The sequence below is a fragment of the Stomoxys calcitrans genome, chromosome 5 (genome assembly GCF_963082655.1).
Source record: "Stomoxys calcitrans chromosome 5, idStoCalc2.1, whole genome shotgun sequence".
NCBI classification, from domain to species: Eukaryota; Metazoa; Arthropoda; class Insecta; order Diptera; family Muscidae; genus Stomoxys; species Stomoxys calcitrans.
Window position 1 is genome coordinate 10,526,383 of NC_081556.1, and position 17,626 is coordinate 10,544,008.

At 36.4% G+C, this 17,626-nt stretch overlaps 1 protein-coding gene across 4 annotated transcripts in view; it reads left to right on the top strand.

Moving 5' to 3' along the window:
- The window catches only part of LOC106081254 (glycine receptor subunit alpha-2), a 57,274-nt gene extending 40,447 nt beyond the window's left edge, over positions 1-16,827 (top strand). For 3 of the 4 annotated variants that reach the window (XM_013243095.2, XM_013243094.2, XM_013243096.2), the window contains exons 5-10: positions 3,193-3,347; positions 10,381-10,536; positions 10,826-11,196; positions 11,256-11,384; positions 15,895-15,999; positions 16,186-16,827. In XM_013243095.2, the coding sequence (XP_013098549.1) occupies positions 3,193-3,347; positions 10,381-10,536; positions 10,826-11,196; positions 11,256-11,384; positions 15,895-15,999; positions 16,186-16,386 (1,117 nt within the window). In that variant the 3' untranslated portion in view covers positions 16,387-16,827. The remainder of the gene's footprint in view (positions 1-3,192; positions 3,348-10,380; positions 10,537-10,825; positions 11,197-11,255; positions 11,385-15,894; positions 16,000-16,185) is intronic. The other variant, XM_013243097.2, reaches the window with a different exon arrangement.
- Positions 16,828-17,626: the final 799 nt, after the last annotated feature.

Below are 17,626 nucleotides of genomic sequence, written 5' to 3' on the forward strand. Positions count from 1 at the left end.
ATTAAAGAAGAGCAGAGATATGTATGTACATAACTATCTGTAGTATCCAGCAAGTGTAAAGCATAATAATGAAATAGGCCTGCTAATATCGATTTCTTGTTATGCGTCCAACATAGACAATATCTGCAAGTGCACACTGTGGGGCAAAAGTATGTAGCAATCATGGTTGTCAAATTAAATATTGCCCTTTTTCCCTCCATACCACAGAGAACAGGAAACCAATTTACTAAAAGACCCTCTGTCTCAATTAAAATCCTCTTACTAAAAACTTCAGAAACGTCGTTACAGTATACTATCCAAGTCATTACATTTGTAAAACCTCGAAATATTGATCTGCGGGCCAAATCTTGAAAATCCAACATCATGGATTCTGCTAAAATATGGCAGCTATATCTGATTTTAGACCGATTTGGACCATACTAGGCGCAGTTTTTTAAAGTCATAACAGAACACTATTTGCAAAATTTCAACCAAATTGGACAAAAATTGCGGCTTACAAGGGCTCAAGAAGTAAAATCGGGAAACCGGTTTACATGGGAGCTATATCAGGTTATAGACCGATTTGGACGGTACTTCGCAAAGTTGTTGGAATTCGCAACGGAATAATATGTGCAAAATTTCAGCCAAATCGGACAACAATTGCAGTATCCAGGGGCTCAGGAAGTCAAATCGTTAGATCCGTTTATATGGGAGCTATATCAGATTATAGACCGATTTGGACGGCAATTGGCACAGTTGTTGAAAGTCAATGTTCCAAATTTCAGCCAAATCGGATAAAAATTGCGCCCTCTAGTGACTCAAGAAGTCAAGACCCCAGATCGGTATATATGGCAGCTATATCAGGTGATGGACTGATTTGAACTATAGTTAGCACAGTAGTTGGAAGTCATAAAAAAACACTTCATGCAAAATTTCAGCCAAATCGGATGAGAATTGCGCCCCCTAGTGGCTCAAGAAGTCAAGATCCAACATCGGTATATATGACAGCTATATCAAGTTATGAACCGATTTTAACCATACTATGCACAGTGGTTGTAAATCTCAACAAAACACTTCATGCAAAATTTCAGCCAAATCGGATGAGTATTGCGCCCTCTAGAGGCTCAAGAAGTCAAGACCCCAGATCGGTTTCTATGACAGCTATATCAAAAAATTTACCGATTTGGCCCAACTACAATCCCAAGCGACCTACATAAAGAAGAATTTTGCAAAATTCCAAGCGTCAAGCTGTAAAGTTAGCGTGCTTTTGACAGACGGACGGACATGGCTAGATCGGAAGTAGAATACAAATTTGATATCAAAATTTTGGGTGCAAGTGCCTAAGGGGCTGCCCCGACCCCAAAACACCTTTAAATAGGCAATGACAATATGGGACTCGAATGAAAGGTATTCGGGAGTAGATTACGATTTTAGTCAGGAAGGAATAGAATTATAGATTAGATTATATAATTTGTTGATATTGGAAGGGGCGGACACCCTCCTGAGCCTCTAGAGAGCGCAGGTCCTACTCGAATTAGTTGACATTTTGTAAAAAGACATCTACAACGATTTTTCCTATGACCTTCAACATAAGTGCCAAATATGGTCTGAATCAGTCCATAATCTGATACTGCTTCCATATAAAACTATAATCCATAACTAATCTAACTCCCTTATATCCGAAATGTTGGAAAGAGTATGCCAAAATTGGACTAAGCGGATGGACCATTTGTGGCGCAGTCACGATCAACATTTGCATCAAATAATCTTCAAATATAAACTATCGATTCAAATAAAGATTTCATGCCTTTTTCTGAATTTTATCGGTTGTTATACCCACCACCAAAGGATGGGGGTATATTCATTTTGTCATTCCGTTTGCCACACATGGAAATATCCATTTCCGACCCTTGATCTTGATCAGCGTAAAAATCTAAGACGATCTAGCCATGTCCGTCCGTCTGTCTGTTGAAATCACGCTACAGTCTTTAAAAATATAGATATTGAGCTGAAACTTTGCACAGATTCTCTTTTTTTCCATAGGCAGGTTAAGTCCGAAGATGGGCTATATCGGACTATAACTTGATATATCCCCCATATGGACCGATCCGCCGATTTTGGGTCTCAGGCCCATAAAAGCCACATTTATTATCCGATTTTGCTGAAATTTGATACAGAGAGTTTTGTTAAGCCACTCGACATCCTTCTTCAATTTGGCCTAGATCGGTCCACATTTGGATATAGCTGCCATATAGACCGATCCGCCGATTTAGGGTCTTAGGCCCATAAAAAGGCCAGTTATTGTCCGATTTCGCCAAAATTTGGTACAGTGAGTTATGTTAAGCCCTTCGACATGCTTCTTCAATTTGGCACATATCGGTTCAGATTTGGATATAGCTGCCATATAGACCGATCTATCGATTTAAGGTTTTGGGCCCAAAAAATGCGCTTTTATTGTCCGATTTCGCTTAAATTTAGGACAGTGAGTTAAGTTAAGCCTCTCGATATATTTGTGCAATTTGGCCTAGATCGATCAAGATTTGGATATAGCTGCCATATAGACTGATCTCTCGATTTAAGGTTTTGGGCCCAAAAAAGGTTTTGGAGCATTTATTGTCCGATTTCATTGAAATTTGACACAGTGACTTCTATTAGGCTTTTCGACATTCGTGTCGTATAAAGTTCAGATCGGTTTATTTTTAGATATAGCTACTAAAAAGACCAATATTTGGTTATACACAATTGAACAATGACTTGTACTAATTATTGTAGTAATTGGTCCAGTCGGAACATATTTCTATATAGCTGCTATGGGGCATAAGGTGGTTTACATATATGCCCGAGGCGGTGGGTATCCAAAGTTTGGCCCGGACGAACTTAGCGCCTTTTTACTTGTTTTTCATGAACACTTCCCAGTAGCTCCTAAAATATCACCCTTTATAATTAACAATAAATCTCCTCAATTCTGGAATATCCCATACATAGTTTTTTTAGTCCTCTCCCTCTTCCCCGCAAACATCCTAATTAAAATTGTCTCCATGGAATACTGAGTTAGCAGTTGAGTTCACAGCTCCACCCATATGAGCTGACGACATTAATGGATCCATTAATAACTTTGCATATCCGCCCCGTAAACAAAAACAAAAACAAAAAAAACCGTTATATTTATGGGATATTTTTTCCCACATTTAATGCTTGTTTTGTATTATTTAGAGTAGATATGTTTATACACCAGCGATGGCTAGAATCTAGACTAGAAATATCCGATGATATATTCGAGGAAGGAGATGATTATGTCACTCTATTGCCCGAGTTCTTTGATAATCTGTGGCAGCCAGATCCGTATTTTCTCAATTCGAAAATAGCAGGTAAGTTTGTTAAGATCTAAGACAATGAATACAGAAAAATTGAAGTTCTAACTTATATGTATGTGTGTGTGTGTAGTAGTTGTTCAAATTCTCATTTTCGTTTCCGTTTCCTGGTTTAAGTTAATTTTTAAGTTGTAGTATCAATAAGTAAGGTTCATGTCTTAGCTAATAAAATACTTAGATTAGACATACATACATATGCATATGTATATATATTTATGTGAATGTTTGAGTTTTTGTTTGTTTGTTATGAAAAGTTAATTGGATATTATCATGTGTGTTAGCTGTCGTCTGTCTATGTCCTTTTAGTCTTACCTCCATTTTTTTGGTATCCTAGAGTCTCTTAATTTTTATTGATTTTAGTTTATGTGAGTGTCCATGTGTGTTGGTTTACTGTTAGTGTGTGTATGTATAAAATGGCTAAATAAATAAGTACCCTAACAAAAAAATCTAAATTAGATTAGAATTTCAAAACTCAATGCCAAGCCTATTTTTCTATCATTTGAAGCCTATAAAATGGTCATTTATTATAACTTATTTTTTGTTTGGTCTGTATTCTATAGTATATTAATGTGTTTAGGTATGCCTGTGTGTGTGTGTTCTTTCAATGTGTACGTGTTAATAGTTAACAAATATTTTATATATTAATTTCACGTTTTTCTTTTCACCATCTTTATTTGAAATATTCCAAAAAAATCGAAAAAAAATTTCTGAAAAAAATCTAAAACCAAACACCACAATCATGACTACAACAACGCCTTCTTTCTACAAACCAAAATGAATGAAAAAACCAAAAAAAAAAAAACGTAACCCCAAATCGTAACGTAACCTAACGTCTCGTAACGCTCCTCTTCCATCGTCTTAGGATTGGGAAGTCCCTATATTGAGACCACTTCTATGATACGCCACAAAACCGACAAAGAGAAGAAAAATTTCCACCTTAAAAAAGCTTTAAGTATACAAAGAAAAATAAACAACTCAATTCAATTCAATACAATTTGTAGCAAAATCAACAACAACAACAAAAACAATAATGTTCAATTCCTATGCAATACATACTTATATAAGCAATACATCCATATTTTTTTTTGTATATTTTCAATATTAATTTTCTTTTATCTGTCCAAACGCGTCAACTATCAATTATCAGTCATTAAAATTACAACAAGACAACTGTTTGTTTTATTTTTTTTGTGTGGGAGATGTCAAATGTTACACCCGCCGCCCGCTCTTCATGTCAACATTTTTTGTCCACCGTCCACAGACACCAAGTTTGTGCTAAGGGAATTTGGTTCATGATAAATTGCTAAAACACAAAACTAATCAACATTGGATTTTAAAGAAGGGGATATTAAAAAATTATAGAAAAAATTTTGGTCCCAAATTTTATATAGAAAAAATTTTCGTCCCAAATTTTTTATAGAAAAAATTTTCGTCCCAAATTTTTTATAGAAAAAATTTTCGTCCCAAATTTTTTATAGAAAAAATTTTTGCCCCAAATTTTTATAGATAAAATTTCCGTCCCAAATTTTTTATAGAAAAAATTTTGGTCCCAAATTTTTTATAGAAAAAATTTTGGTCCCAAATTTTTTATAGAAAAAATTTTGGTCCCAAATTTTTTATAGAAAAAATTTTGGTCCCAAATTTTTTATAGAAAAAATTTTGGTCCCAAATTTTTTATAGAAAAAATTTTGGTCCCAAATTTTTTATAGAAAAAATTTTGGTCCCAAAATTTTTATAGAAAAAATTTTGGTCCCAAATTTTTTATAGAAAAAATTTTGGTCCCAAAATTTTTTATAGAAAAAATTTTGGTCCCAAAATTTTTTATAGAAAAAATTTTGGTCCCAAATTTTTTATAGAAAAAATTTTGGTCCCAAATTTTTTATAGAAAAAATTTTGGTCCCAAATTTTTTATAGAAAAAATTTTGGTCCCAAATTTTTTATAGAAAAAATTTTGGTTCCAAATTTTTTATAGAAAAAATTTTGGTCCCAAATTTTTTATAGAAAAAATTTTGGTCCCAAATTTTTTATAGAAAAAATTTTGATCCCAAATTTTTTATAGAAAAAATTTTGGTCCCAAATTTTTTATAGAAAAAATTTTGGTCCCAAATTTTTTATAGAAAAAATTTTGGTCCCAAATTTTTTATAGAAAAAATTTTGGTCCCAAATTTTTTATAGAAAAAATTTTGGTCCCAAATTTTTTATAGAAAAAATTTTGGTCCCAAATTTTTTATAGAAAAAATTTCGAGACCAAATTTTTTATTTTTTTTTGTAGACTGCTTTAAAAAATAGATGCCAACCCTCAATTGAACAATTTTCCCATTTACCAAATTCCCTGGAGCATTTTTTTAAGTTCATTATCGTTTTGGAAATATTTTCGTTACAGTTCTTATGTTCAGGTTTGATATTGAATTTCGTTTTTTATTTGTGTTATTAAAATTTTTGTTGCCCCATTATTTGATTGGCTTCTCACGTTGAAAAAACTCTCCCAGATATGTTTTTGTTTTTTTTTTGGTAAATTTCTTTTTTGTACTTTTTTTTATCGTTTTGTGTTGAAATGTATTCAAAGCACCTCTCCAATGCAACAAAATTATTGTGTAATAATTCAAAAAGAAGATGTGGTGAAGAGATAAAATTTAAAGAAGAGCCTACTCACTGCACTGGCACCCACAGGTTCAAATCCGAACACAATACTTTCCCCTAAAAAACGTGTGCGATGTTGTCCAAATTCCTAAACTAAGTGTTTGTCCAACTTTAACTCAATCTCGATCTCGACTGCTTGTTGATTAATTTGTGCTTTTATATTACAGCGGACCGAAGACTATGTGATGATAGAGATTAAGGAAAAACGTTTGAATCCAAAAAAAAAAAACTAAAAAAAAAATTTTCAAAATCCTTCAAAAACCAAAAAAATTGCGTATACTTAAAGATTTATGTATTACCCCCTCCATTTTGTAATCTAAGAAGATTTTGTTCAAAGAAATGTTGTGGTGAAGTGTTGTGTTATTGTAAAAAACAATGTTTTTCGTTTTTGTTTTCATTTTTTTTATTAAAATTGGCTTAATTATGCTTTTTATGTCTATAATTTGTAGCCGACACGAAATACACACATGCGCAATGTTAATTGAATTAACAAAAAAAAAACTATTTTTAAGTAAATAAACTGAAAAAATATTTGATACTACAAAATTTCAAAGAAAAAAAACGATTCTTATGTTCAAACACACTAAACATTTACTTACTGAACATACGTACCCTGCTATATGCTGATAATATACAAACTCAACCCAGCCATGTGGCCATGTTCAGTTTGTATATAAATCAGGGTTCGCATGTTTCCAGGCTAGATTTTCAAATGATGAAAAAATAAATAATTTCCTTAATATAAAAATGTTTTAATTGACAAATAGCGCATTTATGTAAGTCATTATGTGTGTGAATGTATAGCACGACTTTGTAGTGTATTTAAAAATATATCGATTTAAGTTGTTATTGTTTTTTTATTTTTAATTATTTCAATCACAGTTCTAATGAATTCATCCAAGCTTTTTACATTTATTTGTAAGTGTATTTTAAACATGTACACTATTTTCAACAATAAATATATGAAAAGATCCGATTTAAAAGGATCAATTATATACTACACCATTTCCAGGAAAACTAATATTTCCCTTCACTAAAATTTCCGTATTTGAAGTTTTTGATCATAAATTTCTACATTAAAGAAGAGACCTACTTTGGAAATTGCGAACACAGAAGAGACCTCCATAAGAGGTTGTCAACAGAGAAAAGACCAAAGGTTGTTTTGCAGAAAAGAAACCACAATTAGAGGTTGTTTAAAAGAAGAAGAAACCATAATCAGGGGATGTTGAAAAGCCCCACCATTAGGGGTTTTCCACAGAGAAGAGACCACCATTAGGGGGTTTCGACAGACCGCCTTCAGAGTTTTTTAAGTGTGACCGCCTTCAGAGGTTGCTAACTGGGAAGAACCATCTTCAAAGACTGATTACAGAGAAGAAACCATCATCAGAGATTGTTTAGAAAGAAGAAAAAACCACCATCAGGGGTTGTCATCTGAATAAAGGCCAAAATCAGAGGTTGTCGACGGAGGAGAATCACCCTCAGAGGTTCTTAATAGCGAAGAGATCACATTCAGAAGTTGTTAACAGAGATGAGACCACCCCATAGGTTGTTAACAGACAAAAGGAGAGGAAGGTTGTTTGAAGAGAAGACAACACCTTCAGCGGTTATCTGAAGAAAAAAAAAACACTTTAAGAGGTTGTAGATACCACCCTCAAATGTTTTCAACAAAGAAAATACCACTTTTAGCTTGGGTTAAACCTATGATGAGAATGATACCAGACATTAGATGTCTAAGTATATACCGGGGCCATATGTGGCCCTATTGAAGAATAGCCTTTCTCTCTTCGATCTAGGTTGATTAATTGGCGAAGCCACTGATAATAGGGTTTCTTATAATCAAAAGGTGCTTGAATTGCTGAAAGTGTTACTTATTATATATTAGGCTTTCTTATATTCGAAAGGTGTTAAAATGCTATTTATCTTATATTAGGGTGCTGTCCACCTCGGTGCCTTTGGTGATGGGTAACTTGGATGAATATCCATTATCGAGATCATGGGTAGATTAGCACACTCTCTCGCAAGCAAGTCCGCATTTTCGTTACCTTTCACATCCTTGTAACCAGGTACCCAACACCGGGTCACGCTATGGTGCCTATGTAGTTGCTCCAGAGATAGATACAGCGCTTAAGACCCCATGCTCGTACCCATAAGAGCTTTAAGCGCTGCCTGACTATCGCTAACTATGGAAATATCCGATCGGTCTTTGTTCCTTGACAACACTAACTCTGCAACGCTGTTATACGCAAAGATCTCCGCCTAGAAGATGCTGCAATCGTCCCCCATCCGATGAGAGACAACCAATCGTAATTCCACGCAGTGTAGTACACAACCGTTTCCACTATCCATCTGTAAAGATGTTGAGATCCTAAGTCTATCCCGCCCTTTCTGCAACTCCGCCAAAGAAGGTATTAGAACATTCAACCTGCTGTCCAAAATATCCACTCTCCTCAGATTGTCTGTTTGTAGGTCAGCCATAGCGCCGTCAAAAATTTCTGTATATCTGGCCGGCAAACTCCGAAGCTGACCAAGTTAGTGTCCTCTCAGCCGACTCCCTGACATATAGTTCGAACGGCTGTATACCTGGCAACGCCTTCAAAGACCTGGTCGCAATAGTACTCATAGCCCCTCTTATAAATCTAAAAGCCACCCTATTCACTCTATCCAGATTCCGCACGTGCGACGCGAACTTAGTAAATGGCCAACAAACGTGGCAACCATAGGTCAGAACCAGGCGCACCAACGCCGAGTACAGCCAGTGCATCAATGTAGGCCGCAGGCCCCATCTACTGTCAACGAGCCTCTGACACGAATAGAGAGCAGCGAAAGCCTTCTTCTTTCCAATTTAATTTACCATCCAGAATAACCCCAAGAAATCTTGCCTATCTGGGCAGTCTCAAAGTTATTCCCTGCAATCTCGGCAGTCTGACCTAAGGCACCTACCTCATCCTTGTGAACAACACTAACCCAGTCTTCATGGCGTTAACCCCTAGACCACACTCAGTAGCCCAAGAAGCCGTGATCCCAAGAGCAGTACGCAGAATCCCAGACAAGGTATCCAGGAACTTTCCGGTGGCCAGAATAACTAGGTCGTCAGCATAAGCACATATCTTGACCTCTAGGGTCTGAAGTCTCCACATAAACTCGTCGACCACAAGAATCAATAGCAGTGGAGAAATACCCCCAACTTTTCAAGGACTTTTTAAAGAAAAGAGACCACCTTCAAAGATTGTTTATAGAAAAGTGGCATGGGGAGGATTTTTATCCGCACTCTCTTTTCAGCCTAACCTTAACTTTACCCATCTCTGGTCAGATGAAAATACCGATTACTGCGCGATTTCGTATAACAGAATCTAGAGTTTTTGAGAACATGTGAAAAGGAAGATACCGTCTTCATATGTTGCGAACAGGAAAGAGACCACCATCGGAGGTTGTCAGCAGAGAAAAGATCACTTTCAAAGTTTGTTAACAGTAAAGAAACCACCATTAGAGTTTGTTTAAAAGAAAAAGAAACCACCATCAGTGATTGTTGACAGAGAAAAGATAACCCTTAGGGCTTTCGACAGAGAATCAATTTTTTAACGGGGAAGAGACCACCTTCAAATATTGATTATAGAGAAGAAACCATCATCAGAGATTGTTTAAAAAGAAGAAAAAACCACCATCAGAGGTTGTCAAATGATAAGGGGCCACAATCAGAGATTTTGGACAGAGAAGAAACCAACTTCAAAGTTTCTTAACTGAGAAAAGTTGTTAACAGAGATGGGACCACCAACAGAGGTTATTAACAGAGAGGAGACCACCTTCAAAGTTTGTTTTGCAGAGAAGACAACACCTTCAGGAAATACCACCTTTAGAGGTTGTTAACAAAAATGATAACACTTCCAAAGGTTGTTTAGGTCCACAATGTGGGGTTTTATATATAATTTAAAGTGCAGTCTTTGCTAAGGCGAAGGTTCGAGAGAAGATACCACCTTCAGGGATTGTTAAAGACAACCACCGTTAGTCACAAACCTCAATGAAACTTTAAAGCAGGTATACTTCACAGTTCTATGAAGGAAATCTGTCAAATATACCTAATTTAAAGCTGCATTAAAGACTCTAGGCTTCCTGGCCAGGGTCTGGAAAAACTTTAATCTTTGATCTAATTAACTTCAAGAGGTATAACATAATGGTGTAGTATATAAATACAATCAGTCATTCATAGCTTTATTTTCCCCAAAAACTTCCATATTTACACTCCTTATACTTGTAGACATGTATAGATGTTGTCGCTGTTTATTTGACTTCTTTTTGGTCTTAAGTTAATGTTAAATTGTGGTTTTTTCTTCTTCTTCTTCTTGTTTTCTATTTTGCATCTTTTTGTTGTTGTTATTTCGTGTTTTTCTTCTAGAAATTGCCACGTTAACCCACAAATTTACTTCGGTGACTTTGTACAAAAACAAGACGGTACGTTATGCAGCACGAATGCATGCCATCATAGCCTGTCAAATGGAATTTCAATTATATCCCATGGACATACAAGTCTGTCCCATATACATTGAAAGTTGTAAGTATAAAAAAAAGAAATATTCAGATATAACAGTAATTAAAAAAAAAAAACTGTTATACAAGAAGAAAAGAAAACTATTATACAAGTTACTAGGCAGTGTTTTCTGTTTTCTAATGTTAAAGATTTTGGCATGAATAAATTTAGAGGCCTTTGAATAAAATTTGGAGATTTTAGCAAACCAACCCTTTTAGATGTTTCCACTTTTCTAGTTGTCCCTGAATTATTTAAAAAGAGCAAATCTGTAAAACTCTTTTTCTTTCTTGCCTTTTTCTATTTATGCTTGCAGTCTCATCGAATAATCAAAAAGTAAAGCTTCGCTGGTCCGATTCAGGTGTTACCTTAAATCCCGAACTAAAATTGCTGCAATATAATCTGGGCCAACCACTTGAACTGGAGGAGAGTGATGGCTATATGCCTGAAAAAGTTGGCAATTTCTCACGTCTTACCGTCTATTTTCGCTTCGAACGTCAAATAGGTCATCATCTGATACAAACATTTGCCCCCTCCTCTTTGGTGGTGATGTTGTCGTGGTTTAGTTTTTGGTTGGGTCTTGATGCTATACCCGGTAGGGTAACCCTATTGGTTACCTGCATGCTGACACTGGTGACAATGTTTACAGGCTTAAGGGCGGATATACCGCCTGTGGCTTACGTTAAGGTAAGGACTTAAATCTTCTACAGTTATCTTTCTCTTTCATACTAAAAACTACATTTTAGGCCTTGGATCTATGGATGGCTGGCTGTATGGTTTCTGTGTTTGCGGCATTGGCTGAGTTTGTTGTGGTCAAGGTTTTGGATGTTCAATATCAATATCAGGTCAACAAGGTGCCGAAAACATTACCCATGGTAAGTGTCACTACACGCAGAATTCACAAATAGAAGGTTGCGTCACTTGCATAAAACTAAAAGTGAAAAGGCCCCATGAACATTAAGTATACGTCAACAAGTGAAAGCGTGCTCAGTTTGGCAGGGCCGAATCTTCGGAACCCACCACCATGAATTCTGCTAAAAATTTATACAAAATTTATAGTTGTAGGGCATAATTTTATTCTAAATGCCAAACTTTTGTCAAACCAGCAAAAATTAAAGCGTTTGGCTCAAGAAGTCAAATCGAAAGATCGGTTTATATGGGAGCAACATCAGGTTATAGACCGATTTGGACTGGACTTGGCACAGTTGTTGGAAGTCATAACCGAACACTTTGTGCAAAATTTTAGCCAAATCGGACCAAAATTGCGGCTTGTAAGGGCTCAAGAAGCCAAATCGGGAGATCGGTTTATATGGGAGCTATATGAGGTTCTTGACCGATTTAGACCTTACTTAGCACAGTTGTTGTAAGTCGTAACAAAACACCGCATGTAAAATCTCAGCCAATTCGGACAACAATTGCGGCTTGTAAGGGCTCAAGAATACAAATCGGGAGATAGGTTTATATGGGAGCTATATCAGGTTATATACCGATTTGGACCGGACTTGGCACAGCTGTTGGAAGTCATAACAAAGCATTTTGTGCAAGTTTTTAGCCAAATCGGACAAAAATTGTGGCTTCCAGGAGCTCAATAAGTCAAATCGAAAGATCGGTTTATATGGGAGCTACATCAGGTTATAGACCAATTTGGACCGGACTTGGCACAGCTGTTGGAAGTCATGACAGAACACTACATGCAAAATTTCAGCCAAATCGGATAAAAATTGCTGCTTCCAGGGGCTCAAGAAGTCAAATCGGGAGATCGGTTTATATGGGAGCTATATCAGGTTCTTGACCGAATTGGACCTTACTTAGCACAGTTGTTGTAAGTCGTAACAAAACACCGCATGTAAAATCTCAGCCAATTCGGACAACAATTGCGGCTTGGAAGGGCTAAAGAAGTCAAATCGAAAGATCGGTTTATGTGGGAGCTACATCAGGTTATAGACCGATTTGGACTGGACTTGGCACAGTTGTTGGAAGTCATAACCGAACACTTTGTGCAAAATTTTAGCCAAATCGGACCAAAATTGCGGCTTGTAAGGGCTCAAGAAGCCAAATCGGGAGATCGGTTTATATGGGAGCTATATGAGGTTCTTGACCGATTTAGACCTTACTTAGCACAGTTGTTGTAAGTCGTAACAAAACACCGCATGTAAAATCTCAGCCAATTCGGACAACAATTGCGGCTTGTAAGGGCTCAAGAATACAAATCGGGAGATAGGTTTATATGGGAGCTATATCAGGTTATATACCGATTTGGACCGGACTTGGCACAGCTGTTGGAAGTCATAACAAAGCATTTTGTGCAAGTTTTTAGCCAAATCGGACAAAAATTGTGGCTTCCAGGAGCTCAATAAGTCAAATCGAAAGATCGGTTTATATGGGAGCTACATCAGGTTATAGACCAATTTGGACCGGACTTGGCACAGCTGTTGGAAGTCATAACAGAACCCTATGTGTGAATTTTTAGCCAAATCGTAAAAAAATTGTGGCTTCCAGGGGTCAAGAAGTCAAATCGGGAGATCGGTTTCTATGGGACCTATATCCGGTTATAGACCGATTTAGACCGTACTTGGCATAGTTGTTGGAAGTCGTAACAGTGCACCGTATGTAAAATTTCAGCAAAATCGGACAAAAATTGCGACTTCCAGGACCTCAAGAAGTCAAATCGGGAGATAGGTTTATATGGGAGCTATATTAGGTTATACACCGATTTGGACCGGACTTGGCACAGCTGTTGGAAGTCATAACAGAACCCTATGTGCAAATTTTTAGCCAAATCGGACAAAAATTGCGCCTTATACGGGCTCAAGAAGTCAAATCGGGAGATCCCCCATCTTCTCCTGCTGGTTTTGATCATCGGCCAGCAGCTGGTCTGCAATTCGATTAAGCCGGTGTGAGCGTGAAACTAACTCTCCACTGTGGCAACTATGGGATTTTTTCTTAGTGATTTTATTCAAGCTAGCCACTTAAAATTTTGCACAGATAATTCTTATTGATGTAGGTCATAAGGGATTGTAAATGGGCCATATCGGTTCAGATTTGGATATAGACCCCATTGAAACCGAACCCGGATTTGATTTCTTGAAGCCTAAATTTTCATCCGATTTGGCTCAAAATTTGAATCAAAGACTTGAGTTAAGACTTCCAATATCCATGCTAAGTATGATCTGAATAGGTCTATAAACAGATATAGCCCCTATATAAACGGATCCCCGAATTTGATTTCTTGAGCCCTTTGAAGCCTCAATTTTCATCTGATTTGGCTGAAATTTGGAACAAAGACTTGTGTTATGACTTCCAATATCCATGCCAAGTATGACCCGAATCGGTCTATAAACAGATATAGCTGCTATATAAACCAATACCCGGATTTGACTTCTTGAACGCTTTGAAGACTCAATTTTCAACCGATTTGCCTGAAATTTGAAACAAAGACTTGAGTTATGACTTCCGACATCCATGTCAAGTATGATCCAAATCGGTCTTTCAACAGATAAAGCACCCATATAAACCGATCCCCGGATTTGGCTTCTGATCGTTTACAGATAACCTTTGACGTTTTAAGGGATGAGTTTTTAAGAGCTATAGGAAAGTTTTTCAAAAAAAAAAAGAAAAAAACACATAAAATTTAGAAAAATGCATGAAATCTTTATTTGAATCGGGCAAAAAAGTGGGATTTAATCTCACGGTAGCACTGACAATTCACAGTTACGTTACGATTCGCATCATCTTTGAAGAAGCACGGTCCAATGATGCCACCAGCCCATAAACCGCACCAAACTGTGACTTTTTTCGATGCATTGGTTGCTCTTTCAATGCTTCTCGCTGATCTTCACACCAAAATCGACAATTCTGCTTATTTACGTACCCATCGAGCCAAAAATGAGCTTCGTCGTAAATTGGAAGAAGCGTGCGATGAACGTTCTTAACAGGAGTTCGCATTTTGATAAGAAAATTCAATAATTTGCAAGCGTTGCTCGTTTCTAAAACGCATCATGGTTAAATTATAGACCAAACTGAAGATGTTTGACAGTGAAACAAAGCGTGCATGAGCTGTTTTAACCAATGTTGCCAAAAAGATAATAGCTAAAAAATCGCCCTTTATAAACAAATTTTCCAGAAAGTTCACAAGGGAGCTAACAAAGAAGGATAGATTTTGTCTTCAGGAAAGCGACTACTTTCAACAGTCTTTCAAAGAGATACAAGACGGCCTTTAGCAGTCATGCTAGGAAATAATTCAAACATTAACTTTAACCATTGAAAAATCCCTTATCTGCAGGAACTTTAACGGTCCTTTATAAGATAGGAATAATAACTAAGGGTCATTGCTAGACAATAGCCGAACCTAGAAACTGTAATATCGAAAATTTGTTGAGTTTCAGATATAAAAGTTTTCTGAAATATTTTTATACCCTCCAGCATAGAATGGGGTTAAACTAATCTAGTCATTCCGTTTGTACCACCTCGAAATATCGTCTAAGACCTCTTAGAATATATATTCTTGATCGTCGCGACCTTCTGAGTTGATTTAGCCATGTCCCTCCTTCCGTATGTCGAAATCATGATAGCGGTCGAACGCGTAAAGCCAGCCGCTTGAAATTTTGCACACATACTCACTATTGATGTAGGTCGTTGGGGTTTGCAAATGGGTCATATCGGTTCAGATTTATATATAGCTCCCATATAAACCGATCTGCCGATTTGACTTCTTGAGCCCCTGGAAGCCGCAATTTTTATCCGATTTGGCTGAAATTTTACACGTAGTGTCCTGCTATGACTCCCAACTACTGTGTCATGTACGGTCCGAATCGGTCTATAACCTGATATAGCTCCCATATAAACCGGTCTTCCGATTTGACTTCTTGAGCCCCTGGAAGCTGCAATCTTTGTCCGATTTGGCTGAAATGTTACACAAAGTGCTCAGTTGTGACTTCCTGTGCCAAGTACGGTCTAAATCGGTCCATAACCTGATATAGCTCCTACACAAAACGGGTCTCTTGATCACCCTTGTTCTGTTTCAAGAAGCTTTAATTTTTGCTGGTTGGACAGAAGTTTGGTATGTCGAATAAAATTATGCCCTTTAACTAAATTTACTTTTTGCATAAATTTTTAGCAAATCCATGGTGTTGGGTTCCCAAGATACAGCCCGGCTTAGCATATTTTTACTTGTTTAAGCAGAGACCAGTCTCTGTCAACAATTAATATAATAAAAATTGCAAAAAAAAATATAGAATATGGTTAAACGTTCAATTGTTTTTGTATAGTTGTGTGTCCTTGTATGTGGAATACCCAATCCACTTTCATATCCATATATGTAAATATACATTGATTATTATTGTTTTTTCACATTGTGCTGGTTTTGTTGGCTATTTCTTTATTTAGCGTCTAAGCAACATGGAAAAAGGTCAATGTGCAACCGTAGCAAGTTGGGAAGGCGGTGCTGTACGGTCACGCAAGGCTACACAAACGCCAACTACACCGGGCCAGGTATAAACCTTGACTTAAAAACTCCATTATCTTAGGGCAAACAAACATACACCCCCTTGCACATACACTCACACACCCACACACACACACACACACATATGAGTATTTCATACATTGGAAAAAAAAAGCATTTATAAATATGTAAAACATGGTCATTTAATGTCTGTTGTTATTTTTGTTTTGCAGACTTCCTTACAAGGCAATGGCGGACCTCCAAAGCCGGCACGACGTCAAAGTCTATTATCGGTGGCCTGGACAGATGATACGACGGGTGTTGAAAAGATAATGTGGCGTGAAATCGATAAAGTTTCAAGGGCTGTATTTCCCATACTGTTTTTCGTTTTTGTCCTCTTGTATTGGCCCATATTGCTGATGAAATCATCTTAGGATTTGGGGAGTTCCAGAGAGCAGCTCTCTGGGCTCCGTTAAATATCAACACACCCACACACAAAGACACACTCTAACGCATTAAGGAAACAAAATCTCCCCCCACAAACACCCTCCACATAATATGAACACCCTCTTCCTCATCTAAACACGCAACAGTGAATATGTACAACAATGGCAATGTAGAACAAAGCGATTTTGCAAATCCTTCTCCCTCCGCCCCCTCTTCCCTAAACTCCCACTAACTAACAAGCAAAGCAAATTGTTTAGGACAATTTCCGTTTTTATACGAAACTGAGTTGAGACGAGTTGTTTTATTTTTGTTAATATAAGCGTTATGATTATTTGAATTTAGTGAATAGTCTAGGGAAATGTGTAGATAATTATGAGATAACACTTACATACATACACACATATTAAACTATGAGTTAAGAACTAAAAGCTAATAATGCATTTTAATATATATAAAACCAACAAGAAAATTATTTGCCGGCTTAGAAGTGTATGGAAAGCAAAAGTAACAAAGAGTGGAAAATTCAAAAATTACCAAAAACCCCTAAGGGCAAAAACATATGGCAACTCTGGAATTTTCTATAAAGATTTAAGGAATTTTAAAAACGAAAGTCAGTCTTTAGTTCAATAGTGAGGACATGATTAGTTTTTCAGGGCTTAAAATTTTAGTTATTCTGGGATTTTTACTCATTTTACTTGGAATTGATTAATGAAAGGCATGGGCTTTATGGCAACTCTGGGATTTTCGTTAATATTTTTGGGAATTAACAAACAAAAACAAAAGCAAATCGCCATCTGAAAGCTAATGGCATGATTAGTTTTATCTGATTTTAACATTTCAGTCTTTCTGGGATTATTCTGGGATTTTACACATTTTACTGGGAATTTATCGAAGGAATATGGCACCTCTAGGAATTTTATGAATGTTTTAGAGTAATTTTGAAAAATAAAAGCAATTCCTCTTTTTAATGCTTATAATATGATTAGTTTTGTCTAAATTTTATATTTTTTTAATGGTAATTTTCTGGGATTTTGATAAACTTTTTGGGAATTTTCCAAAAAAAAGGGTTGGGTTAATGAAACATTCTCAGATGTTCGTTGACTATTTTAGGAATTTAAAAAAAATCATTGCAAGTTTCCCTTTTAAGGCTTGGAGCATGATTGGAGACGTTAAGATTTTTAATTCTGTCATCCCGGGGAAGTTCTGGGATTTTGATATAATTAATTG